This window comes from Nicotiana tabacum, chromosome 7 (assembly GCF_000715075.1).
Source record: "Nicotiana tabacum cultivar K326 chromosome 7, ASM71507v2, whole genome shotgun sequence".
Classification (NCBI taxonomy): Eukaryota; Viridiplantae; Streptophyta; class Magnoliopsida; order Solanales; family Solanaceae; genus Nicotiana; species Nicotiana tabacum.
In genome coordinates, this window is record NC_134086.1 from 36,187,510 (window position 1) to 36,204,918 (window position 17,409).

At 33.5% G+C, this 17,409-nt stretch overlaps 2 protein-coding genes across 2 annotated transcripts; both read right to left on the minus strand.

Annotated features, from left to right (window-relative positions):
* Positions 1-447: 447 nt before the first annotated feature.
* LOC107819060 (putative F-box protein PP2-B12) lies at positions 448-3,072 on the minus strand. Its single transcript, XM_016645135.2, is given in 4 exon segments — positions 448-750; positions 752-989; positions 2,259-2,374; positions 2,640-3,072. Coding segments are annotated over 4 exon segments (807 nt in total). The 5' UTR covers positions 2,916-3,072; the 3' UTR covers positions 448-573.
* Positions 3,073-9,037: 5,965 nt separating this feature from the next.
* On the minus strand, positions 9,038-16,601 carry LOC107799534 (pleiotropic drug resistance protein 1). The gene is made up of 20 exons (XM_016622655.2): positions 16,082-16,601; positions 15,601-15,721; positions 14,966-15,139; positions 14,694-14,853; positions 14,345-14,421; positions 14,141-14,194; positions 13,646-14,038; positions 13,247-13,528; positions 12,836-13,152; positions 12,583-12,743; positions 12,389-12,492; positions 12,151-12,307; positions 11,880-12,070; positions 11,458-11,790; positions 11,076-11,366; positions 10,900-10,983; positions 10,457-10,818; positions 10,178-10,349; positions 9,830-10,084; positions 9,038-9,487 (listed from the first exon to the last, which is right to left on the minus strand). The coding sequence occupies exons 1-20, from the start codon at positions 16,444-16,446 to the stop codon at positions 9,227-9,229; spliced, it is 4,314 nt and encodes a 1,437-aa protein (XP_016478141.1). The 5' UTR covers positions 16,447-16,601; the 3' UTR covers positions 9,038-9,226.
* Positions 16,602-17,409: the final 808 nt, after the last annotated feature.

The following is a 17,409-nucleotide window of genomic DNA, read 5'->3' on the forward strand; positions in this document are numbered from 1 at the left end:
TTTCTGTCTATGTCTACATTTTCCAGTACCTTCAAACTATTAGTAAAATTATATTCTTGTAGGAAACAATGATGCTCAACATAGTGCAATTTAATAGCCAGTTCCAACTACATATATTTATATGAGAAGAATTCTCAAGGCTACTGAATTAGATAGAAAAGGTTTGATAGCTCTTGACTTTTGATCTTGATTTTTACGGTATAGAGGGTACTGTATTCTCTAACTTTGTATTTCTCTTAATAGCTGCCTGGTGGAAAATGAAATTCTTAATTTCCCGCCATCCTTATCACTATTGGTGCAATGTATACAGCTGAAATTTGTATTTTTTACTTTCATGTATAATATTTTTTAGTTATAATACTTATTAGTAGTATTTTATAAGTGTACTATATGACTTGATATACACGTGAGAAACTATTTATAGTAAGTATAAGAGATGCATGTGCATCGCACGAACATAAAAACTAGTATATATATAATCCACTAACTAGTTGCATGTGAACTCATGTATTATTATAGTGTTAACTTGAGGCTCATAAATTTCAAATTCTGAATCTGTCATTCTAATGCTGATCATATTGGACGAAACTCAAGGCCTACGATGATTAGACCACACTTAGCATGAAAAGGCCTAGAATCCAACAACCTTGCTTCTACATCACCATTATCATCTCCTTCACCATTGTAAAAATTTCCAATTTCTACCTCTAACCATCCATCTGTTCGTTTTTCTGGTAATTTTCCTTTTAAAATGCCTCGGCGCTCTTGCTGCAAGAATAACAGTCATAGCTCTTTTTTCAGCCTCGTCTTCGCTCTCTTTATTAACAAATCTAACCATTGCATTTGTTGATTCAAGGCCATGGTACCTCTCTGATATTTTGAACACTAGGTAAGCTGCATATTTTGTTCCCAGAGATAATGCTCGAGTTCCAATCTTACCTCGGATATCTAGTAAATCAACAGTGTTGAGGAATGCTACTTCTGGGAATCTGTAGTTGAAGAAATATTACCTCAAATAGAATCTCTAGTTTTGTATTTAGTTTGAAGATATTGTACCAAAAAAATTAAGTTTAATTTGAAGGTATGAAATTTCAACAACAGAGCTGCTGTAAAACATATTGTGAATCTTATAGTAACCATCTAAGGTTATATATGATGATTTAATTTCTGAAAATTGGTATCTAAGAAATTAAAATTATAATAGCAAATGAAGCCTTACTAGTATACAGTGGCGGTCCCAGTTTTGTATAAGAAGCATCGATAAATAGAATTTGCTCTCTACTCAGTTTTGTTTATCATGTGACCTCAAAATAAAGTCTTTAACTCTCTTTTTTAATCAAAGTTGAGAATTTTCTTTTAAAAAAAAACTAATTACTTTTAATAAAGTCATTGAACCCTCTTTGCCGCTGCGGTTTTCATTTGTGTCAAGTGGGTTCATGTTTTATAATATTATCTGCTTTCATGATTTTCTGAAGAAGTTAATACGATAGAATATTTAATTTTTTCGACGAATCAACTGAACCCCTTACTATAAGGCGGATCCGCCACTGTTAGTATATAGCTTCCAGGGAGGACAATAAAACACTCATTTTGATCTAAGCAAATTCTGACAGATGGTTAACAGTGGTTAGTAGGTAACCTTAGTTAATAGTTACTGAGAGTTAATTTGTACAGCTGGATTTTAGTTGTATTAGTCGGTTAGTCAGTTAGTTGATTAGTTAGATAAATAGAGTTGAATCTCTTCCGATAATTCATTCTAAGCAATTGGAATCGGTTGTTGCTCTCATTTCCTCTCTTCTCAATTCTGTTATCTGAGTTTCTTCATGCATTGATGCGCAATGTTTGAGAAAGTTGAACATAAAAGTGTTATTTGACTCAATAAAAATGTAAAGTGTCCAAATTTGATATAAAGGAGTCAGGTTACGCCACTAGTTAATTTATCTTAACCCAACTCATTTTTGACCTTTAGAAAAGTTGGATCATAGCTCACGTGTTGAATCAACCGTTTAATTCATCCCCAAACTTGTAACCCGTTCATTTTACACCTACAAAAGCTTCTTAACAGTAAGACACTTTTGATATGTTTTATTACGGTTGTAAAACATTTCTTGTTACCTTCCTCGGATAACAAAATAGTCTAACATCTACTAGAATATCAATAGAGCATGTCAAACTGTAAATTGTAAAGTCCATTCAAAATATATTCAAAAATCACATGGAGTAACCAATTTTATATTTTAACGAGGCAGAGTAAATACCTTGAATCGGTGTCAGATGGTCCCAGAATAATTGTATGTCTGAAAAAGGAAATTACCAGTCGCCTTGCAGATAGTAGATAACATTTCTTCCCACTTGTTTTGTCAAGCCAAAAACTCTGCTAAAAAAGTACAAGTCAAATATAAAATAATATTGTTTTTATTTAACCGAACCCCCTTCGCCAAATCAGTAAAATGGGAAATTTAAATATAAATTTTGTTTTTGTTTTGGAACCGACTAAAAATATCACATAAAATGGATGTGGGCAAGGACAAGTCTCGTATATTAAGCTTTCGCTATGCACATGGTTTAAGAAAAGATCATACCAATGAACGGTTCGAACCCGTGACAAGCTGGTCAAATAAAATGCAACTAAAAATTACCAGTCTGCCCTCACGAAGAAGGATAGGAGAATGAGAGAGTCTAAAGTAAAGGTCTTTTTTGCAATCAGTAACAACCACAGAAACTGATGTGGAAACTATATCTTGATGATCGGACGGCAGAAATTTATCCCACACGACATCAGACTCAGCTGCAGACTTGAAACCTTTTGAGATAGCCGATGATCTTGCAGCGTCCGCCGGAATTGTGAGCGATATGATCTCTGATATGCAGCCCTCGGGCAAGATTGTAAAAGTAGTTAATGACTTTGTAGTCATTGCTTTTTCTCTGTATTGTGTTTAAAGAAGAAGAAGAAGACTGTGATATTGATATTTAAGTGACCAAAAAGACTGGTCAACAAGAAGAAAATTTTGAGGCTGATAAGTGTTAGACTTATAGTCAAGAAAAGTGAGCTGCCAAAAGGGGATACTAATAGCCTGCCTGGATAAGATTTGAATTTATAGTTTTTTTTTTTTATAGATTAGCTCTTAAAAGTTTTAAGCATTAAGCTCATTATATTTTAAACTTATGGGTTAAGGCCTATTATTTTTAGCAAATTTTTACATATAATTTATGCTATGTATTGAAAGCACTGGGTTCAGATGAACCAGTGCTTGTTATTTAGATATTTCGTTTCGGTATTTAATTTCTTAAAGTTCTATACCAATATTATACCTAATTAAATTTTGGTATGGTTAAGCTTTTCTTCTTTAGATTTCGGTTTATTCGGTCTGGTAACTTCGATTTTGTTTAGCTCGAATATTAACTAATGCATAAAGTCATAGACTGTAATATTCTTAAATAAGGCATACACAAATACAAAAATAAAAATGAGTATAATATAAAATAAAAAAATGAAAAACAAAAATGTTAAACCTAGATTGAAACGTAAGGAGGCAACCAAAAGATAAGGGGGAAAGGCAAGTGTAATGGGAATAAAAGGTGGTAAAGGTTAAAGAGAACTATAAAAATTAACGGAAAGTAAAATTTAGAACTTTAATATTTATGTTATAATTAATAATATGTGTTATGTAACTTAATATATATTTCTGTACGTATCGATATTTTGACATTTTAATTTTGAATACCGAATACCATACCTAATACTAATTTTTTTTTAAAATTTATCAAATACTAAAATATCAAATATCAAACATCAAATTTTTTTTATTTCGGAATGGTCATTCTATATTTACCAAATTATGCACAACCCTACCCTACATCTGCCTCGAATAAGGATCCTGTCCTTTTCTTTGTTTGGTATTTGGTTTTGGCTCCTTTAAGACTAACACATAATATTTGTCATCACCTCATATTAATGTTTCATCTGTTTCAGTTTATGTAGCAGTATTTGTTTACGGAGTTAAGAGAAAAACAAACTTTTTTGAGTTTGTAGTTTTATACATGTTATGATAGTTGTGCTGCTATAAAAATATATCATTAAAAGTAAATTTAAATTTAAAATTAAATTATTTCAAGTATAAAAAGATTTCATTATTTTTTTTAATGGACAAATAAGAAAAAAATGGCAGTATTATTTTATCTTATTTTTATAATTTTTAAGAACTACACTATGTATAATAATCCGAGCTTAGAGGTTTTCAAAGCAATAATATTTTCACTGTTGAAGAATTATCCAACGTGCCAATATTTAGCTTTTGTCTCCGCTTTTTAAAATTCGTTGTTGAAAAAACTATTACCACTCCGCGAGTTAAAATGAGGCCAAGCCTGATGGATCCACAAATTGAGCAAATAACATTTATAGCCATTCGGGCCAAACCTATAATATCTGGTAGCCCAAAATTACAATACACATTTTATAGTCCAAATTCCAGTGGCTAGCCCAAAAGTACTATTTTCTGCTTTTTTATTCAGCAATTCCAATTTTTGTTCTGTGATTCCTCGATTGAGCTCTTCAGTTTCTCGATTCTCTGTTTGATCACATCGTTCTCGTGAAGAAGCTGGGATTTCTCTTGCTCCAATGCCGCTATCTTCTGTTTCAGTGCAAAGGTTTTTGACGCAGCATCGAACGTTTCGTCGACGGCGCATCGTCATAAACCTCGCCATTGGTAATGTTTTCATCCGCCATAGTCAAACCTGAAAATAGTAAGCAAAATTGTTGAAAAATGGAGAATAGATAAAATTGCAGTTTACTTCAGCAGCCAAAAATACAAAAATTCTCCTCAGAATTTGAAAAAATAATTCGAAAATGAGTAGATCTGCAACAGCGCCATGGAAGCAGCTTCTTCTCAAGTCCCTCAGCTCCAATTCCCATCTTAAGCATTCCACCTACTTTCAGCTCATAAGATCCCTTCATTTTTGTTCCAATTTTTTCTTACTGTTATTAAAGAGAATTTCTAAAACAATAAAAAACAGTTTTTTATGATCTAATTTTGCTTCTGGTATTATTAGGCTACTGTTAGATCCAATGGCAGACCTTCTAATCGAACTATTGTCTTCAGGTCTGTTTTTCAGCCTTTTGAGCTTATAATAATGCTAAAGTCAGATATTTTTTCATTTTCATTTTGGGTGTTATGTTTTGTTTTTTGCAAAGGGTTTCAAGATGGTACTAACAAGATTCAAATTAGTACATTAAATTATACAAAATTTATATATTGTAGAACAGTCTATACACTTTGGATACACAAAAGCACTCGGGATACATTAATGATATATTATGGATACATTGGAAGATGCAGTGATACACCCTATATACAAATTTTATGCAATGTATATACTAAATAGACTTTCACTATACACAAGATATACTAAAATAGACTGTCACTATACAAAATATATATAAAAATAGACTGTCATTATACAAAAAATATACAAAATAGACTGTCACTATACAAAAAATGTACAAAATAGACTGACATTATACAAAAATATACAAAATAGACTGTCATTATACAAAAAATATACAAAATAGACTGTCAATATACAAAATATATACAAAATAGATGTAATTATACAAAATATATAGAAAAAGGACTGTCACTATACAAAAATACATGATACACTCTAAATACACAGTTTGCACACATTACACATACAAAATGTGTATATAATTTATATACACTATGTTTACATATTAGAAAATACACATGTATATACAATTTTGATACATTGTTCCGACAGATTATACATTCATGATACAAAATACATTTGGGGTACACAGATATATACACTTTAGATACACAAGCACACTCGGGATAGGCTCAATATACACTAAGGATACACTGTCGAACTTAGGATACAATATTTATACATTGCAATATATATATATAAACTTTTCTGCAAAACTATAATATACAACTTTATACATACATATATATGCGCGCACACACACTTTATACATGTATATATGATTGAACTTTTCTCAACTATTGTTTTTCCACTTATATGATTGAAAAAGACTAAGTCGGACTTGGAAATTAACTAAATAAAGGAGATGAAAATCACCACTAATTATGTGTGAGAATTCCTAAAAAAGAAAACCTTTTGGAGGGAAGGGAAAAAAAGATTGGCGCGTGGTTTATTGTAAAAAGAAGCTCCACTCCTTTGTTTGGTTATGGAGCAACACTTGATAGTTTTTAAAGCTGATGTAAGAAGTCTTGATTTTTATTGTTTTCCATTGAATCAAAGATTTAATTGTAATGTAATAAGGTATTACTGTTGGGAAAATAGTAAAATAATTGTTAGCTGATGAAAAAATCTTGATTTTTTTAAATAACGTTTTATGTTCAATCAAAGATTTTTAGTAGTACTGTTAACAAGAATAAAGCGAGGGAAAAGGTGTTAAGAATTACAAGAATTGAAGAAAAGAAGTAAAAAAATATTAAAAAAAGTAAAAAGTCAAGTGTGATACTTAAGAAAGAGAAAACAATTTGGTATTGAGAAGGAAAAATATCTAGGGAAGATAAAAAAAATAAGAAAGAGAAAACAATTTGGTATTTGGAAGGAAAAATATCTAGGGGAGATAAAAAAGTTAGTACCAAAATTTACTTTTGACTTTTGTTTTTTGTGTGTTGGTTTTATCCGATGGGCTATAATTTGATACTATTAGTTTTAGGAATTTTTACACCCTATAGAAAACCTTAGTACCCTATTTATTTTAAATAAATACCATTTTAAAATATTACATCCTATAGATACCTTTTATACTTTATAGTCAAATATCTAATTATAGTTACATCCTACATTTAAGGCACCATATATGCTAAATAATAATTTTCTCTCTCCTTTTTAGTCTTTTCTCTCACATAATCATAGTAAAATTGACTAACCACGTTCTCTCTCTCTTTTTGCATACACTTTACTCTTTCTCCCTCAACCCACGATTCATACCTCTTCTCCCACCCAAATTCTCTAGTTCTCCTCCATTATCACTCTATTACAATCGCTTAGGGTAAGTTTAATTCGTTGATTTTGATAGACAAAGAGCAATTGGTTCAACTGTAGCGGCTCGATTCTGCTTGGCAGTTGTCGTCGAAGTAGGGTTCACAACTTTTGCGTAATTCATGGCTTCGTTTGTGGGATTTGAGGGCTGGGGATTGTTTGTAGTTGTTGTAGGAGGTTGGGCAGATGTGTTAGAGGGCTGGCCAGCCGGAATTAATGGCTGGCCGCCGGCCGGCGAAGCCATAAGGCTGTTTCTCTCTCTAGATCGCCCAAATCGCCTATTTGTATTCAGTTGTATTCAAATGTATATTTCACCTGTATTCACATGTATTCAGTAGCATTCATTTATATATTTTAGATGTATTAAAAAGTTATGCGTATTCTCTTGTATTCAGTTTTAATCAGTTGTATTTAACTATTTTATTCAGCAGAAGTTAGTTGCATTTTGTTGCATTCAAGAGTTTTATTCAGCTGTATTCAGTTGTATTTTGTTGTATTCAAGTGTTTTATTCAGATGAATTAAGTTGTATTTTGTTGTACTCAACTATATACAGTTCTACTCAACTGTATTATTCATATATATTTCTCTTTATTCAGCTATAATCTTTATTATGTATCTTTCAAATACAGATTAATGAGGGATCATTTTAGTTCGTTGAGTTAAATTAGGAGAATATCATGTGATTTGATTTTCTTCAGTTTTTAACCAGTTTAACCTTCCAGATTTTGCGCAGATACATTACTGTATTTAACGTTAATGCCGCTTGAATACAGCTAAATACATGTCAAACTTAGCTGGAATTCCAGTTTTTACGCCTATTTTTTTGTTGTATTAATGAATACAACAGCTTAAATACATGAAATACATTGTATAAAAACATAAAATGTATCTATAACACGTAATATAGCAAAGGGTATCTATAAATGGCTAATTAGACCTAAAAGATGGTGCTTTATGAAATATTCTCTTAGTTTTATCCGATTGGACATTTCGGGTTACGTGCAAAACTTTGGGCTAATACTTTTTTTCAACGGCCATACACGATAGTTTTCTCTCCACAAATTTCTATTATAAGATGTTCCTGGCACTTCTCCATGACGAAACACTTCCTCTACAGGAACCCTATTTTCGATTAACAAAAATAACAGATTACACGCGCGCGCACACACAAAAATAAGGAAAGTACCACTAGACAACATTAATTGCAAAACAAAAAAATGATGTTCAAAGAAGAGAAAGCAATCAGTGAGATTATCACTGTTGCTTCTCTTATTAACAACTGAAAAACACATGCAAGTTTTTTGTTAATCTGGTAAAACTTGTGAACAATTTGATAAGATAAGTAGAATGAAAATAATAAGAAATCTCGTTAATCCAATAAAACTTGTGAACAATTCAACAACACAGACAAACTTTATCAATCCGGCAGAACTTGTAATCAATTTGTACAAGTTATGCCCCCGTTGTAACTTGTGAACAAATCAAGGTTATGCCTCACTAATTATCAAATGTAGTCTTAGCTTTAGCCTTGATATAAGCCATTTTTTGTCCAAGCATGAATTATTCTATTAGATATTCTTCTCTTAGGAAGCTGAATTATTAGGATATCAGTTGATAATGTGTTTGATATAATAGCATGAATGCGCATAGGTTTTTTATAACTTAACTTTTTAATTGAACTGATAACAGACCACCCTAAAGTTGATTTGTTTCTTTAAAGTTTAAAAATGTAAGTTGTGCCAAAAGCAGTGTAAGATGCCTGTTTATAAGAAGTTTAATTTGCTTTATTGAGCATTACTCCATAAACTCAATAAGCTAATCCAATATATCTTGGAATATTATATTAGAAAATTTTGAGTGAAGAAAAGTTATAACCTACACATGAGAAAAGAGATGCTCTCAACCACCCTTCTATCAAATGATCAGACATGAAGATTAATTTTAACAGACATAATGCAGGGGAAAGGAGGGTAATTAATTAGAGAATGAAGACAACCATTAAATAAAATTGTATATATATATTTCCATAAAAAAAAATTATGAATAACAATTACTACATGTGATACAAAACTGGGAATTCAGAAAGATTAATAAAACATAAGACATATTCAGTAATCTAGAAAGTAATGTTTATAAAGCTTATTCAAGAATTAACAACAGTAAATTAAACACAAATAGACACTCTTTTTATCTTCTCTGGAAGTTGAATGCCTTAATACCCAAAGCAAATGTGAAGGCGAAAACAACTGCAAACGCAACGATCACAGCTGCAACAACTCCAAGAAAATCATGCTTAAATCCTAAGTTACTTCTCAGAAATTGTTCCACAGTTTGATTTTGATCAATAAGTGGATCTTGAAGGTCTCCGAATTGAGATGCAACCAAACCATACAAGGTCCATGCAATAGGGCAACCCCAGTAGTACCATCTCCACCATATTGGAATACGCTGTTTTTAGCCAAAAAGAAAAAAGACATTAGGCTGGATTCGACAATGAGTTTTTTGTATTTAATGTGGCTATTATGTAAGGTGAATTGTTGACGTGGCTAGTATTTACATGACAATTAATGTTATGAATGTGATAGATCATCCATGAAACTACTCTCACTTTGTTTGCCTGTACGACAACTACAACATCAACAAACCCAGTGTAATCTCACTAGTGGGGTCTGGGAGGGTAGAGCCTACGCAGACTTTATCCCCGCCAGAAGGTAGAGAGCTGTTTCCGAAAGACAGTTTGTGTTTTATGTACTACTAGAAAAAAAGTAGAAATAAGATTTAAGAACTTACAGGTCGTGGAACGATGAAACCTGAGAAGAGATTCCATACTGTATAGAAGAATCCAGCGACAATTGAAGCAACGTTTTGATTCGGGGTCACAGCCACGGTCATCATACCAAAGTAGGTGAAGTACAGGAAAGTGAAGAACATGAAGAAGAAGTACCAAAAGAATTTTGCAACAGTCCATTCAAATCCAATCATAGAATAGACAATGAGACCATAGACAGTAGCTTGTACAAATATATAAGGTATTTCAATGAGAACCTGCAAGAAAATTAAGAAGTATTTATAAATAATGTGTAACTATTTAAGCCTTAAAACTTGTAAGGTTATTATAAAATTCAACTGTCTACTCACTTGTGCAAAGGCATATGGTATAGCAGAGTACATTCCAGCAGCTTTTTCTCTGTAAAATACAGTACGCTCAACGGATACAACGGGCTGAACTGACGATGAATTTTGTACGCCAAGGAAGAGAACAGCAGCATACATAGATCCCATAGCATTAACCAGATCTTGGTTCCTACTCCTGTAATGATAAAAAAACAAAGAGGAAATTTTAGCAATAAGAATTATGAGTTGCTAGTTTGTCTTCTTATTCCTTTTGTGTGTGTGTGTGCGTGTTATTGTACTTACACTTTGGTACCAATATCCCAGAACATTGTCCCGAAAATGAGTGCTATAAAGGTTGTGAAGATAAATCTGACTGCAGTGTAAGCCGGATTACGCCAATACGACCAGTGTTGCTTCCATAGACAAGCCATACATTGGGTCCAAAATGGCTGTGAGAATTCAGAATCAAAATGCAGGTCACTTGTACCAGGTCGCGGCACGCTTAGTTCATCAATCAAGGCTTTGTTTCTCCTGTAGAGGTCTGACTTCTTGTACAATTCAGTAAAATCAACTCCTAATGCCATTTCTTGAGATGAGGCTGTGACTTCTAACATCCAAGTTGCTGGATTGTAACCTTCCACTATTTTGCTTACTCCAGGTATCGACTGAAATCGTAACAAATCTAAGCTTAGTTCTTGATCATAGAAACTCAGTAAAAGGAACTTATTTTGTATAAAGAAACTTACCTCAAAATATTTTATCAAATGGCATGATTGGCGGCCTAATGGACCAACGTATATCTCTTGTCCTCCTCGTTTCATAAGAAACAACTGTAAAGATGTATTTTTCATATTAGTATCTAATATCTAAAGGGAAAAGCATAAGAAAAACCAGAAATAGATGCAAAAGGTGTTCAATTCACCTCGTCGAAAGCCTCAAAAATGTCAATGCTCGGCTGATGAATGGTACAAACAACGGTTCTTCCTGTATCGACAGTGTTCCTAACAGCTCTCATCACAATGGCAGCAGCTCTTGCATCTAACCCTGAAGTTGGCTCATCCATAAAAATGATAGAGGGGTTTGCCACTAGTTCAACTGCAATCGTCAACCTTTTACGTTGCTCAGTTGACAGACCGTTGACTCCTGGCAACCCGACTAAGGCTGATCTTAATGGTGTAAGCTCCACAAGATCCATAACTTCATCAACAAACATCTGCAATGAGATAATCAGTAAAAAATTCTGTCAACTGCCACTTTATTTATAAGATAAATTCTCATTATGGAGTAATGTAAGGGGAACTTACCATCCTTTTTTGTTCATCGATGTCTTGAGGTAAACGCAGCCAAGCTGAGTAAACCAATGACTCAAAAACTGTTACATACGGTGAATGGATGTCATTCTGTTCACAGTATCCGGAAATACGTGCAAATGTTTCTTGCTTCTTGGGGTATCCAGAAATCTTGATGCTCCCGTCAATGTAACCTCCAGTTTTCCTTCCAGCCAAGACATCCATCAAGGTTGTTTTACCAGCACCACTAACACCCATCAAAGCTGTGAGAACACCTGGCCTGAAAGCGCCACTTACACTCTTCAAAAGTACCAATCTATTGTCACTGGTACCTGACTCACTCATTTCCTGCATGTCATCAGAAAATTTAGTCACATTTTGATTTGAAGAATGTTGAAGCACCAGTTTTTGATGACTAGCAATTTTTCGTTAATTACCGGAGGCATATCAACGGAGTATACAACTTCATCAAAGGTGATGGAGTGGGGATCAAATGGTAGAACCATTCCCTTCTTCTTATTCTCACTGACAGAATCTCCTTCTTGTGTGCTAGTTATCTGGGGTGATGATTCAGTATTTTCGTTGTTCTCACTCTCGTCTGAAATCGTAGCTTGTGGCTTATCAAATGCTGCAGATACTCACTCCATGTTAGTACATGTCATCTTTTTATTTAAGGATATATCGATGAAGAAAATCATGGACACTCACGGTTAAGATAAGCGAGAGCAACACTGTAGGCGATGTTAAACATAACTGTGAATCCAGCAAGTGCCCCTACACCTATCCAGTACCAATATGCATCGGGGAAGAACCCTCGAGCTCTTACCACTGCAGCTCCAAGCGGCTCAGTTCCACCGGCTACAATCTGTTTTACAAGAGAGTTGATTCAGCATTTATACTTGAAGAACTTTTATTACTTGCAAGGAGTATAGGTATTGAAAGTTACATGTTTCCACTTTTGCCCATCAAATTCATTCACAAGAATTGCATTCACAGAATACATCAACGGTGACGTCCAGTATCCCCAAATCCACCAATCCTTCACATCATCTACACCATTTTGGAGAAAAGAGAAAGTAAACATTAGTCATTGTACAAGACAAGAGCTATGTATTTCAAACGTCTAAATCACAAACTTACTTCGCGCAAGCATAAAACCGCCCAATGCAAATTGTAAAAGAAGAGCAAATGCTCCAAATGTGCTAGCAACTCCCATGGTCCTTCCTACTGCTGCGATAAATCTGAACAACGCTGATGCCATCTGGTTTACTAGTAAGAGTAGCAAAAATTGTTTGAAAAACCTGCATATAAGATAGTCGATCAATAATCATGGGAGAAACCATACTTGTGACAGTAAGCCAATGAATATATACCATAGTCTTTCTTCACTTACCTTCCAACATTGGGATCAAATCCGATAACATAATACGTGAGGAACACCCACATCCCAACTTCAGCAAAAGTTACAGGGATTTTGAGGATCCATGAGGGAATCGCGTAAGCCCATGAAGGATAGAAGAGAAAGTCCCTTTGCTTGTAGAAGACCGGAAGCTTGTAAAGTGTCATAGGGAGCTCGGACAAACCATTAAACATAATCATAATAACCACAAAAAAAAGAGCACCAGAATATATGCTTCCATCTTCTGCACTATCCCGAGGCATCTTAGTTCGGAAAAATATTGTCATTGTCATAAGTGCAATTACCAGGAGCTGATCATAAAACAAAGAGAGGATTAATAAATTGCACATGGATATGAACAAAATAATGACATATATCAATATATCAAATAGACTAAGTAGTCACCTGAAAGAACTTGAAGAGGTAAACAAATGAGTTTCTTTGCATTAGTAGTAGTTCTCTTTCAGTGCAAACCTTCAAGAGTTGTTTCTTCCCTATACCATACTTTTGAGTAGTCAAAGCAGCAGGGTGGCTTTTACTTTTGTCAAATGTGGTTGCGAGCTCATCGCTTACTTTTCTTCCAACATGGAAAGACTGATAAGCTTCAGCAAATTCTTTTGATGTGATGAACCGGTAAGGCTCATCCCTCCTTACCCAATATTGCTGCTGATCCTTCTTAGACGTCACCTGCCACAAAATCCAAAAGTTTCCATCGTTAGAACCAACAATGCATTATTGCTTCTAATCAAAACTGATTTAGAGAGAAGTGTTGAAACTGATAATATGCAGTAACATATCACATACTTCTTGCAAGAAGTCAGCGGCGCCTTTTCTCTCAGGGCATTTAAATCCCATGGATTCAAAGAAGTTGAGCACGTCCTCTCGCGGACCCTGATAAACAATATACCCGTCGGATAACAGAATAATATCATCGAAGAGGTTGTAGGTTTCGGGGGCAGGTTGCAAGAGAGAAATCAGAGCTGTTCCCTTCATGATTCGAACAGATTGCTTTAGGGAATTCACAATGGAGTAAGTAGTGGAACTGTCCAATCCAGTTGATATTTCATCCATGAAAAGTGCTTTAGAGGGTCCAACAATCATTTCACCAGTCGTCACACGCTTCTTCTGTCCTCCTGAAATACCCCTTATCATTTGATCTCCCACCATAGTATCTGCACAAATATCCAGTCCCAGTATCTGCAAAATGGAATTTACGAACAAATTAATAACTTATTTATCAAATTCTCCGTGCTTTCAATAGCTCTAATGTAAGAAAAGTCATTGGAAAATGAATGTTACCTTAAGAATGTAATCTGTAACCACTTTGGCTTCTTGTCCTTCTGTTGATGCAGCCTACATTTCCATTCAACAATAAGAATATTAATTATTCACTCTGTTTCTTAAGAAAAAGGAAAATTGTGCTACCTGAAATATCTCAAAGAATTTTTTTTATTATTATAATTTAACATATTACCAGTTAAGAGAATTGAGTTTCTTTCTTACCTTCATGAACATGTCAATATCAGCATCTGGTTTAATATTAGCTGCTTTCTCTCTTCTTGACAGTTCAGCCAACATTTCTGGAAAATAATTCAAGAACAATAATTCAAAAATCATAATTGATTTAATTTCACTATAAATATCGAAAGGATTCGACTTATATACACTAACAGCGCAAAGAATTTTTACACTCTTAGTATAATATAACATGCTATAGAATTCTTCCTATTTTATTTTTCAGATAACCACAGTCAGACCTCTCTATAACAACATCCCTATATAATAACACTTCGCTATAAAAGCCATGCTTTTCCGGAAACTGATACTGAAAGCCAAGGTGACGAGAACTAACCATAACGAGAACCAACTCCTTGACATCTTGCAGAGAACTCCAAAGTTTCTCTGACAGTCATTTCTCCAATATGCAAATCATGCTGGCTAATATAAGCGGCAGTTCTTTGTGGCACAAACTCATGTAATTCATGTCCATTATATGTTACCTTTCCAGTAACCTGATTTTCAATCACATTAAAAAAAACTTAGTCTTATATTCTTATTTAAAAAACAAAACAACTTTTCTTTATAAGTTGTTTTTAATATTTTTGGAATTTGTAGTGATCTTACCTTTAGAGCAGAGTCAAGTTTTCCAGCCAAAGCAAGTAACAAAGTAGTTTTTCCAGAACCAGGAGGTCCCAAAAGAAGAGTCATTCTACAGGGCTTAACTATGCCACTAACATCCTTGAGAATTGTAACTTGCCTTTTTCTTGATGGAAGGATATGAATTGAATCCAATAGGCCCTTTAAAACCAACAAAAGAAGAAGAAAAAAGTTAGTTTAAGAACACCTTGGCCTAATTTGCATATTCTCTCCTTGTTTGTTGTTATTTATGTTATTGTTATGGTTGCCATAATCCACGGATTCGAGCCATGGAAGCAGTCAGACTGTCTACATCACACCACTAGAATCATGCATGAATGCGGATGCTTTGTGCAACGCACTACTTTTTATGGTTACCATAATTACCATTGATTCAATAGTCATATGGTTCTTCAATCAAAATACTTATTTACCATTTTTAATTTGTGGCAGTAATTTATTAAAAAAAATTCAAGAATCATACCAATTAATCTATCTTTTTTCCTTTGTGGCAACAGTAAAGCATCAAATTCTTTATAGATGATACATACATAGATATACACATGCTTTTTTATACATACATACAGAAACAATATAAATCAAATATTTTTTGAGATTCTTACCTCAACGAAGTTAGAAATGAAGTTGGTAAATGTAGGCAAAGCTCTGCTTCCTACATATGCATCTGCGTCGATATTTAGATGCTCAAATCTCACTTCTATTGATGGAAAATCGATCCCAACCCTGTTTTTTTCACACAAAAAAAAAAAAAGAATCAAAACTTAGCACCAAATTAAATAAGCAAGGAAACCCAACTCAATTAGAACCAATTTTTTTAGTGTATCTCTATAACAACATCTCTATATAATATATAATAGTTATTCACTGAAAAAGTCAAGTTTGTTTTGGAACCAATTTTTGTATTATGTTATAGTATATATCCTATATAACATTACTATAACAGCAAACAGGGTTATTATGGAGAGATTTGACTGTCTTTGTAGCTGTTTTTTAGCTAACCTCATAGTATTAAAATCCTTTGCACGATTGGCATATAGAAATTAAACTCAAAGTGAAATTTAGAAAAGAAATGATTTCACTTGCCTGTCAATTCTATTCTTGAGTTTTAACAAGAACTTCTCATTATCTTCATCAGCAACTTTAACAAGTCTCTCAAGCAAATTCTTTCTTTCTAAAACACCAAGATCATCTACATCAACTTCAGCAGCAGCACCTTGTGATCCAAATAATATACCTTTTCTTAATCTATCATAAGTTGGTAATTTTTCAAGTGCAGCCCATTTAAGTGCTTCTTCATCATCTTCATCCCTTGCCGAACGCGAAAATACTTCAGCACCATTATTTCTCCATATTGAATTGCTATTTTCTCTTATACTTCCTCTCATACTTCCCCTTATACTTGCTCTTAAACTTCGGCCTCGCAAATTACTTAAATCTGCTGGCTCCATCTTGAGCACTAATTAAGCAACTCGACTTTCAAAATATTTTATAAATGATCAAATGAACTGAAAATGTGAAATTAGTGTAATCTTCTTTATTAGAAGAACAAAAGAATAGAAGGAGAAGTTAAGAGTAGTTGTCTAAGGCAAAGGTATTATATAGCAGCAGGAAAGAAAAGGAAGGGGCGGCTATAGCATTGTTTTATTTTTTAATTGGTCGTATACATGCATAGTACTTTGGTCTTTGGAATTATTGCCCTAACATTTTGACGAAATTTAATTTGAATTATTTGACGTATACAGTAATTGTAGAGAAAACTTCTATAATCACTGTTCATAAGGAGTCATATGTGACCAAATGAGAAAAAGACTTGAAAGAAACTTCGAGGGTAATTAATGTGTGAATTATTGGAATAGGAGCTTATAATTTGGAGAGGCAGCAGTCAAAGCAGCCAAAGAAAAATAGCCGCCAGCCACCAGCGTCTAGAAACATGCCAAGTCAGCATAGCAAATTAAATATTATTTTATTTATATTATTAATTTTGATTAAAATATTTATCTATAATTAATTTAACAGAATTTATATATGCTTTTATTTGATTTTAATAACATTGAGCGGGAGAAAATAAAATGTGAATGTTGCAACAAGCTGATTGGGCAAGGAGAATCAACTAGTTTAGTTTTCTAACTATTTCAGATTTTAAGCGAGGCAATGAAGCAGTAACTATTCTTTTTCAACTTCAAAACTCTCCAAAATGAATTCTGCCCCTGTATATTCAGTGTATCCAGAATGTATATCGGGTGTATACTTCTCACTCCGCCCCCTCTTTTTTTCTTCTCTCTATCTAATTTTTCCTCTTTTTTTTCCACCCCTTTCTTCCTAAATTTTCTCTTCTATTTATAGCATGATATGAGTAGGCTAGGGAATATGCTAACATCATGCAAGCGTAACTACTAACTACTCACCGTATT

Bases quoted from the DNA above. Each gene is read 5' to 3' on its own strand.
- LOC107799534 (XM_016622655.2), bottom strand. From the start codon at position 16,446: ATGGAGCCAGCAGATTTAAGTAATTTGCGAGGCCGAAGTTTAAGAGCA. The intron at 14,039-14,140 runs GTAACATTCATT...TCCATTTTGCAG, and splicing joins TTACAGATTACATTCTTAAG to ATACTGGGACTGGATATTTG. The intron at 9,488-9,829 runs GTAAGTTCTTAA...GGCTAAAAACAG, and splicing joins GTTTCATCGTTCCACGACCT to CGTATTCCAATATGGTGGAG.